Here is an 18,474-nt window from a genome sequence, read left to right as displayed (position 1 = left end):
ATACTGCATTTGCAGTCTGCTGTAGTGATTTAAAATAACTAATTGAGGTATTCTGTAAAAACCGCTGCCCCTGTTTGTTTTTTACATTAGAAGGAGAACGACTGAGCTGGATTGGAAAGATTATTATAATTTTTTTATAGATGGAAGGAAAAAGTTTGATAAAGACATGTTAATTAATAATTAATAAACATTTGCTGACTGTTTTACTGCCTGTAAGCATTCAACAGCAGCTCATACTGTGCTATCAGCATGTTGTCGATTCATCCAGTGAAAATGTGGGAGCATCCACACTTTGACTAGCATGTGTTGTATAGAGAATAATATTCCAAGCAATTTAGCAAACTAATAGTGGTTTTAAGGTTAGACATTACATTAAAGATTTGGGGTAAAATTGTGTTTTAGGTTAGGATTACTGTAGGTTTATGAGTAGATGCATGGAGCATTTGGTTCTGAACGAATCATGTTGGCTTAATTGACAGTGAAGTTAATAATTCATAGATCTGACAACAGAGCAGTGAATTATCACACTATGATATCAGAACAGTGAAGTCTTGGCTTTGTATTTACTGCGCTGCATCTTTAGGTAGCTTGTATTCCTTTTCTGAGTTTTAATGTACACATAGGGTAACCTGTAGATACTTAAGTGGAAATAGAGCGAAAGAGGAAGGCCTGATTGTCCGACTGTTGGCACAGACCCCGACTGGACTGTTTTTAATTAATCCGCGTGGATTTGGCTCACAAGCCAAAACAACTGTATTATGCCTGTATTAATGCTCCCAACAATAGCCAAGCTTAAGCTTTACTAATGACTAACACTGAGTTTTCCCCCTTTGTTTTCAGGCATATTTCCGACAGGGTGTTGCCCTCCAGTACCTCGGGCGCCATGCAGACGCGCTGGCAGCGTTTGCCTCGGGCCTGGCTCAGGACCCCAAGAGTCTGCAGCTGTTGGTTGGCATGGTGGAGGCTGCCATGAAGTCCCCTTTACGAGGTAGGTGGCATGGGCATCCACAGCTGGGGTATTTCAGTTTTTGTGTTCAAGAACCAGACAAATTAAAAAAAACATTCATTATAATTCATTTTTGTACTCAAAGTGAAAATGCCTGAAAGTGTATAATATAAGTAGGCTTGCTACTGTTTGATTTTCATTTTTTTGCCAAATCAACGTTTAATATCAACATTTATTTTATAAAGAATTTACCATTTTTTTCGATCTTTATTTTTCAATTCAAGCAGAGAATGGGTGAAGTCGACCTTAGTGCTTTAAAAAAAAAAACATCTAATTTAGCGAAACCCCTTTATCATATTCAACTTGCAACAAAACCATGGTTACCAACATTCTAATTGAAGTAAAGTTTGATCACAGCTGAGCTACACATTTAAAAATGGTCTCAAATAAACCGTAGTAAACGCAGCATATAAAAGTGTATTACACAGACCTTTATAAGATAAATTTATGAGTAAAAATAATATGCACAGAACAAAACATTCAATAGTTGAACAGAACTAACTTGCACTTATTATTCGGAGTCTGAGATCCCCCTCTCCTACTTCAGCACAGCCGGACTCAGAGTCACTGGAAGGCAAGGCAGACGGGCCCGCTTCGTCCTGCCGTGGAGACTTCAGCCATCGGCTGGGGTATTGTGCACAATATTCATTAAGTGTTTTTCTCTTGCGCCCCGTTTTCAAATCAAACTAATAACTGTCACCGTATACCTAAAGCAAAAGCTTACGTACACCTTAACCCGCTAATTTCAAAGTAGGCGCTTTGAATGACAGGCGCTGTAGCTGGCAAATGAGAGCATTCTAGCACTGCTTCAGTCAACGAGATCTGTCAGAACAAGGTGAAACTACAGTACTAACGGATCACTGAGATGACTGACAGCGACCTCCAGCCATTCAGAGTGGAACAGAGACAGGACAGACAGCAAGTATAAAAACTACATAAACTAGAGAGCATTCCTAAATGATGATTATTGGTAAAGAAAATAAAAAATAGCGAGTGGTTTTATCGTATATAAATTTATTTCAGTCGAACTCATATTCTTTGGGAATTTGACGTTTAACGAGCTTTACCAATTGATATCGAAAAGTAGCCTAAATATAATGCAAAATCTGTTAAAGGAATTGTAGCAAACAAAATAATTCCATATTTTTTACCCATTTTGAACTTCCATTAGCTACATAGGTCTCAAATGTGTAGTTTTTTTTAAAGAAAAAACATGTTACAGCACTGCGTTTTCATTTTAAAACAAAAATATTGTACTAGATGAGGTTAAATGAAGTTCTCAGTTTGCTTACCTTGCCTTCAAGGAAGTCTGTTACTTCTTCACTGTCTTGGTCATTTTACCCCAGCCATGTCTCCATGTTACTGGCAGAAAGCATGCCAGTCAGCAGGGGAAGCAGCTGGATGGTTAATGACAGGAAAGAAGCCAGTGAAGGGGTGGGGAAAATGTCATCCTCCAGGTGACCCAGGAAGTCTAAAAGCATAGCTTGTAAACATAGATGTCTTTAACCTTTAACCTAGTTTAACCTCATGTTTTAAAATGAAAATACATGCTTGCTGTAACATGTGTTTCTTTCAAAACTACACATTTGCAACCGATATAAAAAATGGATGTGCATGTTGGAGAAAATGTATGGAACTGTTTTTTAATAATTATTTTATTATTATGTATTATTATTTATTTCTTAGCAGACGCCCTTATCCAGGGCAACTTATAATTGTTAAAAGATATCACATTATTTTTACATACAATTGCCCATTTATACAGTTGGGTTTTTACTGGAGCAATCTAGGTAAAGTACCTTGCTCAAGGGTACAGCAGCAGTGTCCCCCCACCTGGGATTGAACCCACGACCCACCATTTTAACAGGATAATGGCTGTTTAAACATTTTGAGCCAACTCTACCTGCTTCATTGCCCTGCCGCATGACTGATGCCCTTGCCCCACCATTGCTGTTCTTCAAGTCACTTTAACTGCCCTACTGTATAAGGAATCCAGAACTCATTATCAGTGTAAAACCAGGATTCACATTCAGTGCAAGGATAATGAGCAGCAGGATCATAAATTCCATATAACTACGAAGGCTATAAACATTTAATAGATACTGTGGTATATACTTCATTAAGGATCTGTATCAAGTCAATAGACCTTGAACCCAGGCCTCCAGAGGTGAAAGTAATAGATACTAGTAAGGTTAGCTTGCTGCACCACCAGTCCAAGCTCTCTGTGCTGTATGAATTTACTGGTGGTGTGTTATTTTGGCACCATATTATTAGAATTTACAGTATTGGTGTTCATTTTCACTTAACCATTTATAATTCCATGACTGGGTTATAGTGGAAGCTCCCATAGGTGCATATGTCACTCCTTTTTTTCCCCAGAGAAACAATTATCCTGCAGAAACTTGGTTAGGACAGGTTACTGAGAGAATCAGAGTCTGGTGCTATATGAAGGCAATGGTCCATGTGTTTGTGATGCATTTGTATATGCACCTGCAGTGGATGTAGGTCATGGTGATGATTCTGATACAGTAGCTTTTTTTTTCACAGGCATGGCCGGGTGTATGCTGATAACACGCTTGTTTTAGTGCAGTACACTTCAAGTTAACCTAGGATTACCTCCCAGGAATTGAAAGTCTTTTTATGGCTTGTGTTAATTTAGTTCTCCTATATTTCAACACCTACTGTATAAACTTCAAAGCCATACAGTGTAGAGTTGAACCTGATTTGAAGTTCAGTGCTGATGAGTAACACATTACTGTAATCTAATTACATTTTTCAGTAACTTGTAATGGTAATGGTTCCTTTTTCAGACAGGTAACGAAATGTGGTAATGCATTGCATGTGAAAAAAACAACGTAGTTTCTTTTAGTTACATTTAAAACAAATGGAAATCAGAAAGGGCTTGAATGGTGCAAGTCAAACCCTACATGTCACATAACTGGATCTTCAAATAATTTATTAGAGCTTCAGCCTGACCAAACTGAAAAAAAAAATCTCTGTAAAATGTAAACGTGCCTGAGAAGTAACTATTTTTAACTAGTTACATTTTTCTTTTTATCTTGTAACTGTAAAGGATTACTTTTTAAAAGTAACTTCCCCAGCACTGTTAAAGTCTGAGCTCAGCCTCTGTCTCAACGGCACTCAGGCAAGGCAAGCTCCTCCTTGTGCCACAGCGCCCCCCAGCTTTACATTTTGGTAGCAGAATAAAAACACATTTAGCCAATATTGAAGATAATGATAAATAAAATAAATAATTATACAATTTACTTCCTGAACTTCAAAAGATACTGACACTTTTTAGATGGCATGTCTAAAACTGTGAACAAAAGAAGCTTTGTGCTCATGAAATGAATTGTTGCCAATTGAAAAATCTGTCCAGTTCCAGTCCAGTGGTGTAAAATTGAAATTAAAAATGAATTTCTGAACCAAATGACTAACGTGTGAATTGAAAGACTGGAGCTGACCCACATAACAGAGTAAATGGTGCCTGAGTTCAGTTTTCTCCCTGGTAAATATTATTTCCACAGGCGCGCAGGGAAGCAAGTAGTCATTTAGCACCCTGGAAGAGGCGCCATAAGTTAGGTGTTATAGTTATCACCACCAGGCCTCGTTCTTGTGAAGAAGCTAGTAACACATTTGAACTGCTCATTATACAGACTCTGCCTCAACCTATAACACGGTTTTGAGAGCTCTCTTATTTTGGTATTTGAACGCCTCTTGTCTCGTTGTAAGGTTGGTTTAGTACATGCTTAGGAGGCTGGGTGATGTTATGTGTTTGAAGTGTTTCCAGTTGATTTATGGTGTTATTTTAAGTGTCATGTAAAGCCCCATTACAAGCTGTTTAGGCATACAACTACACATAGCACAGACATTCCCTCACGACTCCTCCATCTTTGTCTCTCTCAACTCCTCCTCCAAAGGACAGTTACACAAACAAGGTACCTTGTAGGCTTGAACCATACTTTGGGAGACTGACCCAGGCTTTGTAAATGGGCAATTTTCAATTTTAACACAAACCAAGGTTTGTAACCTAAACTAAATGGGGCATAGTGTTTCACAGGGGGAGACAATTCCACCCAGACTTTACATACAAGGGCAAGTGGAAGGGGGGTTATGGTTGAACCCATTTAACACATTTTGAATGCATGTCGGGAGGTTTGAAGAGTCAAGGTTAACTGCAGTTTAAGTCAACAGTGGGCAGCAGTGCAGCATACTGTACTGTGGCACAGTTGGAAGCCTTTTGTAGCCTAAAGGCAGAAACAACAAAATACCCCTGTTGAAGGTTACTGATACATTCACTGCAATGTAACTCAAAATACAATGTAGTGTGCTGAAATCACACATACAGACGTGCTCAAATTTGTTGGTACCCTTACAGCTCATTGAAATAATGCTTCATTCCTCCTGAAAAATGATGACATTAAAATCTATTTTATCATGTATACTTGCATGCCTTTGGTATGTCATAGAATAAAGCAAAGAAGCTGTGAAAAGAGATGAATTATTGCTTATTCTACAAAGATATTCTAAAATGGCCTGGACACATTTGTTGGTACCCCTTAGAAAAGATAATAAATAATTGGATTATAGTGATATTTGAAACTAATTAGTTTCTTTAATTAGTATCACACATGTCTCCAATCTTGTAATCAGTCATTCAGCCTATTTAAATGGAGAAAAGTAGTCACTGTGCTGTTTGGTATCATTGTGTGCACCACACTGAACATGGACCAGAGAAAGCAAAGGAGAGAGTTGTCTGAGGAGATCAGAAAGAAAATAATAGACAAGCATGGTAAAGGTAAAGGCTACAAGACCATCTCCAAACAGCTTGATGTTCCTGTGACAACAGTTGCAAATATTATAAAGAAGTTTAAGGTCCATGGAACTGTAGCCAGCCTCCCTGGGCGCGGCCGCAAGAGGAAAATCGACCCCAGATTGAACAGAAGGATAGTGCGAATGGTAGAAAAAGAACCAAGGATAACTGCCAAAGAGATACAAGCTGAACTCCAAGGTGAAGGTACATCAGTTTCTGATCGCACCATCCGTCGCTTTTTGAGCGAAAGTGGGCTCCATGGAAGAAGACCCAGGAGGACTCCACTTTTGAAAGAAAAACATAAAAAAGCCAGACTGGAATTTGCTAAAATGCATATTGACAAGCCACAATCCTTCTGGGAGAATGTCCTTTGGACAGATGAGTCAGAACTGGAGCTTTTTGGCAAGTCACATCAGCTCTATGTTCACAGACGAAAAAATGAAGCTTTCAAAGAAAAGAACACCATACCTACAGTGAAACATGGAGGAGGCTCGGTTATGTTTTGGGGCTGCTTTGCTGCGCCTGGCACAGGGTGCCTTGAATCTGTGCAGGGCACAATGAAATCTCAAGACTATCAAGGCATTCTGGAGCGAAACGTACTGCCCAGTGTCAGAAAGCTCTGTCTCAGTCGCAGGTCATGGGTCCTCCTACAGGATAATGACCCAAAACACACAGCTAAAAGCACCCAAGAATGGATAAGAACAAAACATTGGACTATTCTGAAGAGGCCTTCTATGAGTCCTGATCTGAATCCTATCGAACATCTATGGAAAGAGCTGAAACTTGCAGTCTGGAGAAGGCACCCATCAGACCTGAGACAGCTGGAGCAGTTTGCTTAGGAAGAGTGGGCCAAACTACCTGTTAACAGGTGCAGAAGTCTCATTGAGAGCTACAGAAAACGTTTGATTGCAGTGATTGCATCTAAAGGTTGTGCAACAAAATATTAGGTTAGCGGTGCCATCATTTTTGTCCATGCCATTTTCATTTGTTTTCTTATTTACAATATTATGTTGAATAAAAAATCAAAAGCAAAGTCTGATTTTTATTAAATATGGAATAAACAATGGTGGATGCCAATTACTTTTGTCAGTTTCAAGTTATTTCAGAGAAAATTGTGCATTCTTCGTTTTTTGTGGAGGGGTACCAACAAATTTGAGCACGTCTGTATATGCATAGGCCTTGCTGGTCTGGCCCTGATAAAATATCTGTTTGCTAACAGAGTCTTACTGTCTAAAAATCCATGTTGTGTTTGTTTTTTCTAAATTTTAAAATATTTAGGAAACTGCATGCTGTGTATTATTTAAATCAATAATGTTTGACTATTTACCAGAATAAATTATAGGTGAATTGACAAAATTAGGAAGCCTGGTCTAAACTGTGCATAATTGACTTAAAGCATCCGATTGAGTAAGATTGATTATTTACTGGTAGACTCCCAGCTCTTAAAAAGCACACTCAGAGGCACACTGCTGCATAGCTTTCACCATGTAGAATGACTGTAGCAGGCCATGGCACTCCAATCTTTTGCCCAATACATTCTTCAATTTGATGCTGTCAGAAATACTCGTACTGGAATAGTAGACACAGAAACCCTCACTTTACTACTCAAACACCTAGAGCTTTTCTGAAAGCACATTAAGTACAGTGAATAAGGTACAGTTAAAACATGAACAGGTGATACATTCTGACAGTTGAATTATGCAGCTACTGTACTGTATGTGACTTTTTGTGCAGTTCTGCTGAAATGGCTTTGAAATGTAAGATAATTTTCTTTTTGTGCTGTTCATTGTTTTACTCTTCAGGTTTTCAGCTCCATCCAATTTGATGAAACTACACACCAGCACTAAACATTGTATTTTAAAGAACTTTTCATAGACAGCTACCAAATGAAGGGACCCCTTTAATTGGGAGCACAGTCTAATTAACACTCTGTATTGAGGTGATTAGACAGAGGCTAGGAGACACTACTTCACACACAGAGCTCTGAGTGTATGGAATGGGTTCCCTAGCCCTGCAGTTGATGCAGAATCATTAGGATTCTTTAACCTGAAAACGTTTTGAGATCAGTCGGCTTTAAGGACAAGCATAGATGGTCCGAATGGCCTCCTCTGGTTCATAAATGTCATGATGTTCTTGCATTCTTCTGAAGCATGACTCCATCTCTGTTGTCTCCTGATTGCAGACTCTTTGGAGCCCACGTACCAGCAGCTCCAGAAGATGAAGCTGGACAAGAGCCCCTTCGTGGTGGTGTCTGTGATTGGCCAGGAGCTCCTGACAGCCGCCCACCACGGCGCTTCTGTTGTCGTCCTGGAGGCGGCGCTCAAGATCGGGACCTGCAGCCTGAAGCTGCGCGGGTCTGTCTTCTCAGCCCTGAGCAGCGCGTACTGGTCGCTGGGAAACACAGAGAAGAGCACTGGCTACATGCAGCAGGACTTGGAAGTAGCAAAGACTTTAGGTAAGCTAAATGGTGGTTTGCCACCTTGGAGCCTGACTTGTGCTTTCTGTTAGTTTAATTGTATTATTTAATGACAGGTTGACTAATTCACTCTTCTTCTTGTTTAGAATCGCTTTGTATATCATGTATTGTTTCAGTCGTCCCATATTGGTGACATTTTAAAAACGCTTAAAACACCCTTGTGTCCTCAATAGGACCTGCCGCCATAAACATGCTGCTGTTCATATAGGACGTACAACATTTATCATATGATGCATTTCTCACATATGCATTTTTTGTGTAGACTAGAGAAAAAGTGTTTGCAGGGCGACAGGTTAATGGTTACACTCTGGTGTTTTTAGAGGTAGGACATGTTGGAGAACAGGGCTGCTTTAAACTTTTTAAAAAGTAACCAGGATGTGATGACTGAAACAGAAAATGATACAAGAAGAATACATAAGACTTCATTTTGAGTGGCGTAAATAAACTAAACTTGAGTAATTGCTACTTAAAATAAATTGTGAGCGATATTTCATACCCATGTCAAGTTGCTCTTTAAGATTATGTTACCACATTCAAATCCATTTCCTGGGCAGCGATATAGTATTAGGACCTCATTTGAAACTCACACTCTCTTACTGTGCTTTGGTTTGAGAGCTGGGGTTCAAATACCTTCTTGACAAGAAGTGACCGAATAAATGGGCTTCACTAGTTTACTAGAAAATACCAGATGGTGAATCTTTTTAAAAAAACATAAAGTACCTCAACATATGACTCTATGAAGAAGCTACAAAGCCAGGATTTGACATGTAACGCCATTTTTAAAAGAATTGTTTGAGCTCAGATTTCATGTGGCTTAGAGTGTGTTATTTCGGGTAGGTTAAGGCGTTTCCTAAAATATACATGTAACTGAGGATTTAAACACCATAATAGCCAGTTTATAAGTGCTGGTCTGTTAGTGATTTGAAAACACAGTGCAATTTGAGGTCATTTCTTCCCCAGGATCCTACACACTCACTTCACGAAGGCTGTTTTCACGACAGTGTTAAAGGTTAGCACCAGTGATATTTCCTCTTTCACTGAATGACTTATACAGTGGATGCAGTGTGCTGTGTATGTGCAGCATTGATTCAGTGCAAACCCCAGAGTCTCATTACAGACCAGATCGAATATCATCATAGCCTTCCTAATGAAACCTTTAAATATACAAATCCATTTATAACAACAGTGGTCTTCTTGAATACATATTTCATAGCTATTGCCCAATGCAGAAGTAGTCATTCTGCTGGATAGAACGAGTACATATTTGAGTAGGCTAGTCAAGATATGAATCGTCTGCTAGTCGCCACTTTAAAAAAAACATGTAATTGATAATGTCTGGTGCTCTATTTGTCTACATATGGTTTTGTGAACTATATTTTATATTTTTTTAACTGTTCAAATTTCATTTTTATGTTAATGGATTGCAACTGCACTGCATTGATGTGAAACCACACCCTTCACAATTATAATAATAATAATATAATAATAATTCAAATACAATTTAAATATTGATAGTTTGCCACTAGCACACTCTTTAAATATATCAGTAGCATTTTTGTGTTGGTGCTGCGGCTGCTTTGAAATTGAACTGTGTGATTGGTCGACTACCAGTTTCTGAGGTCGACTGTCGCTTTTCTAGTCGACTATCAGGTGCTTCTTAAATAGGGAATATTTTCAACGTGTTTACTCCAGTCTGTAGTGTATCTTATTCTTTGAAAGAAGTAAAACACCTGTTCATTTTACAAAGTTACAACCATACAACTAAGTTATATATTCCATGTTATCTCAAGGTTTTTTTTTTTTTCATTTTGTAACAGTAACATCATTTTTCTCCTTTTAAAAAATTGGAGCTATAAAGAGTGGAGGAAATGCTTGGAAATATCACCCTAAGAAACTAATATAAGTAGACTTCTCTCAGATATAGAAACACGCTGGAGAAGGCACTTGCACAGTATCTCTCATATATAGAAACACACTGGAGAAGACACTTGCACAGTATCTATACGAACATAATTTCACATCTAATTTTTAAAATTTGTGTCAGTTTTTCGTTAAGTATATGGAAAACTACAAAGCGGTATTTAATTCAATATGTTAATGTAACATTATTCATCTGGTTTTGTTTGACTTTATGAAGCAGTATTAGTTAATTTAATCAGGTGATGCTAAACTTTTGCCCATATCTGTATTATATACACATTAGTGTTGTACACATGTACTCTGCTAGAGTGTGGCTTTTTGTAGGTTATTTGAGTGGGTACCAACTTTCAAACTATGTTAAAGTTTAATATTAAAATTTAAACATTCAGGAAATCCTTGAAATCCTTGTTCCTTGACTTTTGTGCTTGACAGCAGTGAACAAAGTAATTGGGAGGAATACACCGGAGTTTATTTTTTTCACAAAAACCCTTATTCAAAGTTTCTCTCTAAGCTGTACAAGCTGAACTCTCCCAAAGGAATCATCTGCATGTTGTTTCTCCTTGTTTCTTTGTGTTCCTTGTGTGACCGGTTGACCTGCACAGGTTTAGAGGGGAGCTCACTGTGTGTTGTGATTGTTTCAGGTGACCAGATGGGCGAATGTCGGGCCCACGGTAACCTGGGATCGGCATTCTTCTCCAAAAGCAACTACCGCGAGGCGCTGACCAACCACCGGCACCAGCTGGTCCTGGCCATGAAGCTGAAGGACAGAGAGGTAGGCCTGCCAGGTTCAACCTCGCAGTGCTGTTACTGAATTAATCATCCACAGCGCCACGTGCATTGACTGACAATGAAACCTCGGCAGCTTCTTTGGCCAGCTAATGCCTTCATTGATGAAGGCTTTAACCAAACTGCTTGTCTACAGTGACTTTATACTTTTATCTTAGGGTTTGAAGATATGGATGTTTTACTTGCCTCGAAAAAATACATTAGCAGAAATACATTTGAAAGTAATTCCCTGATCTTTCATACAGAGTCTGTCACACTTTGACATATATCTAGATAACTTGCTGAGGACATCCTTTCGGACAAGTTATATAATAACTTATATAGTTATATAACTCTCTGCTATATGTACAGAAGAGCATGAGAACATTTACGAATGAGGGGAGGCCATTTGGCCTATCCAAGCTTTCTCAGTTTCTAGTAGGTAAAGGATCCAAGTGATTCTGCCTCAATGACATGACTAGGTAGCCCATTCCATACCCCCTCACCACTGTCTGTGTAAAGAAGTGTCTCCTTCCCTCTGTCTTACAATACATCTATCTCCACTTAATTTCCACTTGTGTTCCTGGTTTCTGTACTATGCTTGGTATTGGTTCAGGTTAACTAGGTTAACTAGGTCAACTCCTTTTAAGATTTTAAGACTTCAATCATGCCCCACCTAATTCTTCTTTGTTCCCAGCTAAATAGTCTATAGTGTATTTTCTTTATACTATAATACTGTACCTGTATAGCTAACACACTGTAGACAATGGCTTTTAAAATGGTCTTTAATGGCTTGCTATTCCAGGCCCAGGTAAAATATGCTTGGAGCAAGTAAGACTCAAGCAAGGGTCAGTTTCAGGGGTGTTAATACACTTGCACTATCACAGCAAAGTTGAGATACTGAGTTCCTACTACTTGTACTCAGGGAATGACAAAGACAGTTCTACGGTGAGGCTGTAACTGATCTGACAATTGCTGTTTTATGCCGTTTGTCTTTGAAGTACAGAATAGAGAACCACAGCAAACGAAATACTCTTAGAAACGACTCCTGTACTAAGCAGCAGTCATTTTTTTTTTCATAGGATATCACTTGTGATGTGGTTAAACAAATAAAAAGTCAAGTTGATAAACATTTTGGCTTTTTGCAGTGATATACGGTCCTTATCATTAGCCTTAATGTTTGACCAGGATTGAAAAATGGCTGTTAGAGGCTTTAAGGCTTCCAAATAATAGCAAACCATTCTCTTTTCTCAGTTTTTATTTGCTTTTGTATTCAGTACTTCATTAAATTGTAATTCTATATTTGCCTAATGCCACATTTCAGTCTGTCACTAAGACTGACTTGAAAGCAATCTGAAATTAAACTTGTTCTTGAATTAAATGGAAGCATATTCATGTTTTATTGTTAGTTGCTAAGTTAGGTCCCAGTTTTCCCTGATTCTCCGCTACTGTTTATGTACACCTGGAAACAGTGCCAGGTTAAACCCCATTTTATTAAAATCGTAAAAACTGTTTCTTTAACCTAAAAACCTGTAAAAAACAAAAAAGTGCAAATCCCATTCCTTTATGTCAATTACTATAAAAGGCAGACATCATTGTAATAATAATAATGTATTTATTTTAAGCTCTCTAAATGTATTATCCAGATGACTGATATAATTAAATGTTAAAGTGGCAAGAAGCCACCAAATGGTTTGTGTAAAACCTGAGATCCCTGGATGTCCTTCTTGAATGCGTACCACCATAAAATCATTTAGCGCTTCCTGATATCATCATCTTGACCACACTGTCACCGTTCTCTCTTAACGTGGGGAAAATATAAATATATTGGCGTCAAGTGTGGCCAGTTATTTTTTCAATGCAGATAGCTGATTATTATTATATAATTGCATTAGTAAATATTAATATCATTTTTTAAACCTAAATTCATATTTTATTGCAGTGAGGTAATTTCCGATATAAGTTATTTCTGGCTGTTTGAAGGGGGCAGTATTGTGTTCCTTGGCAGTGCAGAGATTTGAAAGGTTGTTAGGAGTTGCTCTTGTTAAAATTCAAGGCTGAGAGTGGTAAATGCTTTATTAAAACCATCATTGGAGAAGTATCCTTGTGAAAAGCAATCCTGTGAGCAGCGTGAGAAGGCAGTGGCTGTGAGTGAGTGCTGGGGCCTGCGCTTGGCAGTCCTGGTGCACTAGGCTAGCGATTACCAGCAAAGAACTTTAACCCTGTCACTACCACAATGAATTGAACTGCAACAGAACATACATTTTTTGGAAAATATTTTACAACCAAATCGTACTTTAGTCAAGCGTTTTTTAAGATTGGAAAGATTTTATTTGAATTGTAAAGTGAAAACAATATATATTTTAAGAATCAGCAGATTATATAGTGTTTTACACGGACGTAATTTCTGTTTTGCTATGTTCTCATTTTCAGAAGCATGCACATGTAGATTTTTACGATTGGCACTAATCTTGTACTATCTGATGTTATTTTAGGAAGGAAGTTCAAAACTAGTGAAACCAAATCCTAATGTTTACTATAGTATGTAATTGAAGCATCAGTAGCATTAAATTACTTTATCAAAAATGTTTTTTTTCCTGTCCTCTTCAAATATTATGTTTTCAATCATTCTGGTCCAGTTACTCAACATGGTGTTTAATTCAATTTCTGTTCTACGCTGTATAAATAAGCTTTGGCCTTGAATTCAGGAGCAATTCTTTGCCAGTCTGCCACCATAGGCCTATATAACGCAGGCTATATCAGCAAAGTGTCTTTTTAAGAATTTGAACCTAATATTGAAATCCTACATCATAACACACAGGGTCTCCTGTAAAACAAACTGTCAAATCTGAGTGTTGCGTAGATAACTACCACTGCAGTGCTAACCAGTAAAACTGTGTGGGCCTCCTGTCGGTAAATTCTATCTCTGTGGTGCTTCCTAGATGAACATGCGTTTAAGTTTCATATTAAATGTTTTAAGAAGATATCCACAGATAAAGACAAGTTGTAGGGAGGAAGAAATGTTCTGAAGGAAAGTAAAGCAGTGTGTTTCTCGTTTGACAGTAAGACGGTCCCCCCCGCCAGCCTCACTCCCCCTCCCCTCCCCCTCTCTTGTGCACTCTAACAGACGTTACTGCGTCTTTAATCCCTGACTTCCAAATACCATCACTACCACAGAAACTCGACAGTGTAATGGTTCTCCTGTCTCTGAGGCCTTCAGACGCCGTCGATTACAGCCCTGGATTTTAAAAATAGCAGACAAATGATGGAAAATCATAAACTAGCTATAATAATTTGAGAGTTTGTGTGAAAGGCCTTTGCCAGAGAACGACGTCGTCGGGAGGCAGCGGCACCAGCCAAGGGGCTGCAGGGGTCTGGCACGGCCGTGTAACCCGAAGCACAGGTTTAATTAGGTTTCACTGGAGTTTTAAAACCCTTCTGCATGTCTCATTAACTTGTTTATTTTTTTTAAAAGATGTGGATATGGTTTGTGTACCAAAGCAGTTAGCTACAATCGTCTGTGGATTGCCAGTGGGTTCATTACAGAGTGTGTCCATTGTAGCTCTTGTGCATGCCAAGGCTATAAGTAACTGTGACAAAATTTGCTTAAACCCTTTAATTAACTGGAGTTCATTGTAAACACTTTCAAAGCAGGCCCCCATGGAGCTGCCAGTCTAAGACACCTTGTAAGGACAAAGAGCTGCTGATCCAACTGAAACTGAAACTTGATAAGGACATTTTAGGGCATGATATTCATTACCATAATGTGTTTGTCCATTTGGCTGTTATATTTTTTACAATGACTTAATTTAGCTTGATGCAGCCTTATTGATTTAGTTGTACTCACAGTTTGTATTCACTGCTGTGTGGTTGAAATGCATTTGCATTGACGAACAGCATTTGTGAACCATACTGTGGATGTAGAGACAAAAACATTGAAAAAAACTTCAAGTTGAAATGTCAGTCATTGAGTTTATTAAGCTCCCTTTGGTACATCTACTTTTAATGCGTGTCCAGTGGCATAGCCAGGATTTTGTTTCGGTGGGGGATGGAGTTTTTTTGCAGATGGGTAATAATTTATAAAAATGTTTCTGTAAGTAAAAATGAACTACACTCTTGCAATGAACTTGAAATCACCCTATTAAGAACCGTGCTGTTTCATCTCACAATCACATTTAGAAACACTACTATGCAGTTAAATAAAATAACAGTTAGAATCCCCAAGGCCATCCTCCTGTTTTTCATTGCCAACGTGTCGAGTACTTATAGGTCTCGGTTTTACAACAGCTGTTTAAAGCATGATTTGCATGGGGCTAAAAAGCAGGTGTCCTCAGAGTTGGTCAAAAGCAGAGGACATCTAGTAACCTCATGGATTAGTTTTTATCAACGAAAGTCAGTAAATTTAAAATGAAATGCAATGTTGTGGCCAGAGAGGGCGCTTTTGTTCATGATTTGTAAACAATGAATCAGGTGTAAATAACTCACTTCTTTGTACCTTCTTATCCAAAGGCTACAATAACCATTCGTCCTTTGAGTGAGATGTATTTCCATACATATCTTCAAATGCACCGTTAAAAGCATTCATTTTTTAAGAATCACCAATTACGGTTTCTATTTTCGCCCGTCCCTAATTTGGTTATGCCCAATCATTGTGTTTTACTGAACTGTAGAATCTCATGACAGATCGTACCAATTTTAATATTATATTGTGGTTTATTATTGCGAAGGCTGGTATTGCTTTGAGGTGAATACCTCGGAAATGCTATATCAATTGTAACATAACACTGAAATGGACGGTTCTCACAGGACTAAATTTCACAGATATCACTACAAATTCCGAAACCACCTGTTTGTGGTGATTTTTAGGTCCTGTGCCAATCGGGATTTAGATTGCAGATAGTTACTGGTACACCTGGCGGTCCCTGCTGGAAACACTGGTACTTGAGATGAAACAGTTGAAAACCACTGTTTGTTTTCAGTGTTTGGCGTCTTTGTGACTAAGGACTTCTAATGCATGTATTTGTAGAGGCTTTAGAAAGACATCAGAGAAGCCAGTGAAACAGTCGTTATAATGGGTCACTGTTACTGTGGGCAGACATCAACCAGGTTACCTAAATATACTTTACAGGCATCAAAATCCTATTCTTTAGTCTTAGTCTTTACTAGAAAAAAGGAGAACAACTACAACGTAAACTACAGTTTATTTTACAACACTAGAACAAAACAACTACAATGTTTAATTCAAAGATGACTTACACTTTTATTACAGTTGCAATAGCTTAGTATTTTTGTTCAAATGTGTTATTCTGTGAAAGGCACAAGGTGAAAGTGAACTAAAACAAGTTTGTTTAATAGGAATACAGTATGCAGCAAAGTAGCAATAAAAATAAATAGATAACTTACCAAGTTCATATCTGTACTTTGGTAACTGTTGCATCAGAATTGTCAATAGTAATACACGTGTGTGCATTGTTATTTGATATCTGAATCCTCAGAACTTTCATCCACCAATCAAGAAGCTCTATTGCAAGGCACTACCACACAGCAGATTACCTCATAACTTTCAGATAGAAAACCAGAAAGAAAGCAAAAGTCTTAACAGGTAAATTAACCTGTCAATTCTAATTGCATTAAACCCTAATTATGGGGGGTTACCTTGTAGTTGTCTCTGCAGTAGCCACCTCGCCTGCAATGCAGGCTTTCTCTTTCCCACGCAGTCAACTACCAGGTGGGAATGGCCTCAAATCTGGGTTGTATAGCTTCAGTAATAGAACAAAATGTATGTATGCTTGTCCGGTTTTGATCTCAAAACTTTGTCAAGTTGGGTCTTAAATAATAATAATAATAATAATAATAATAATAATTATTATTATTATTATTAGTATTATTATTATTATTATTATTATTATTATTATTATTATTATTATTATTTATTTCTTAGCAGACACCCTTATCCAGGGCGACTTACAATCGTAAGCAAATACATTAAGTGTTACAATACAAGTAATACAATAAAAGCAAGAAATACAATAACTTTTGTTCAAGCAAAGTACAAGTGTGACAAACCACAATTCAATAATACAGCAGATAATAGTGATAGTTACATCAGGATATAATTAAATACAAAATACTACAGGTTAAACACTTGGCAGATTACAGTATTCTGAAGTACAGGATTAAATGCAGTAAAATAGGGGGCAGATAAGAGCAAAATAAAGCACATTTAAATGAAGGGTGATAGTGTCCCAGGATACAAACAGAGGAGTTCTACAGGTGCTGTTTGAAGAGGTGAGTCTTAAGGAGGCACCGGAAGGTGGTCAGGGGCTGGGCAGTCCTGACATCTGTAGGAAGGTCATTCCACCACTGCGGAGCAATGGTGGAGAAGGAGCGGGCTCTGGAGGCAGGGGAGCGTAGCGGAGGTAGAGACAGTCTTCTAGTGCAGGCAGAGCGGAAAGGTCGAGTGGGGGTGTAGGGAGAGATGAGGGTCTGGAGGTAGCTGGGTGCAGTCTGGTCAAGGCATCTGTAGGCTAGTACAAGAGTCTTGAACTGGATGCGAGCGGTGATCGGGAGCCAGTGGAGCGAGCGGAGTAGTGGAGTAGCGTGGGCGAAGCGAAGCAGAGAGAACACCAGGCGGGCAGCAGAGTTCTGGATGAGCTGGAGCGGACGGGTGGTGGACGCAGGGAGGCCAGCCAGGAGGGAGGTGATTTAACAACATGACTAGGAAGCAATACAACTTACAGTCCCAGATTCTTAATACAAAGAACCACCTCAGCACAAGAAAAGGGAAAGATGTTGTGCTAATAATAGGTTAGACAATTCTAAAGGTTGGCGCGGTGACTTCCACTAATCCGGTTATTGTTCCCAGTTTGTAACAGTGAGTAAGCAGTGCTGTGTGAGTGTACTGAAGTGCACTATGGTATTACCTCACAGCCAGGAATCGGCTCCTGTGCACACGGGCTGATCAAGGAGACACTGTCAGTGAGGTGGATGGCTTCTCCGACAGCAGAGGCTTCAAGAGGCGCCTCTGTGGAGCCTCACACTCACCTGACAGCTACAGCGCACTCACACACATACCAAGCCATTAGAGAGGCAAGGCAGGCACATCCTCGCCGCCTTCACGTCTCCATGCTTTCAAAGGGATTTTGACACAAGAATGAATCTTACGGCAGCATCAACTGACATGAAACCAGGGCTGCCATTAGAAGATCACAGTTGAACACCCACGGTCAATTTGGGAGTGTTAACACAACAGGGCAGTTGAAAGCTCCCTGAAGACTGTAGCTGAACCTCTCAGCTTACTGCACTTGAGGGAGGAGTCCAACCTGCCCCACGCTAAAAAGCAATTCCTGTACATTCTTAAATTCTCTATAGTCTTCTGTGCAGAATATGTGAGCCTTCTTGACATTAAACAAATGTAGCATAGCATATTTGGTCCTATTCACAAAGCTTTAACTCACAAGTTAACAGCTTTATATTCATGAAAGCATTCTTGAA

At 38.8% G+C, this 18,474-nt stretch overlaps 1 protein-coding gene across 3 annotated transcripts in view; it reads left to right on the top strand.

Annotated features, from left to right (window-relative positions):
• Positions 1-18,474, top strand: part of LOC117426928 (tetratricopeptide repeat protein 28-like) — a 435,334-nt gene that overhangs the window by 281,499 nt on the left and 135,361 nt on the right. For all 3 annotated transcript variants that reach the window (XM_059033326.1, XM_059033325.1, XM_059033327.1), the window contains 3 exons: positions 841-988; positions 8,002-8,274; positions 10,857-10,987. In XM_059033326.1, coding sequence (XP_058889309.1) covers positions 841-988; positions 8,002-8,274; positions 10,857-10,987 — 552 coding nt within the window. The remainder of the gene's footprint in view (positions 1-840; positions 989-8,001; positions 8,275-10,856; positions 10,988-18,474) is intronic.

Source organism: Acipenser ruthenus, chromosome 11 (genome assembly GCF_902713425.1).
Source record: "Acipenser ruthenus chromosome 11, fAciRut3.2 maternal haplotype, whole genome shotgun sequence".
In the NCBI taxonomy this organism is placed as follows: domain Eukaryota; kingdom Metazoa; phylum Chordata; class Actinopteri; order Acipenseriformes; family Acipenseridae; genus Acipenser; species Acipenser ruthenus.
Note: the sequence above shows the minus strand (reverse complement) of the source record. Positions and strands in the feature narration are given on the sequence as shown.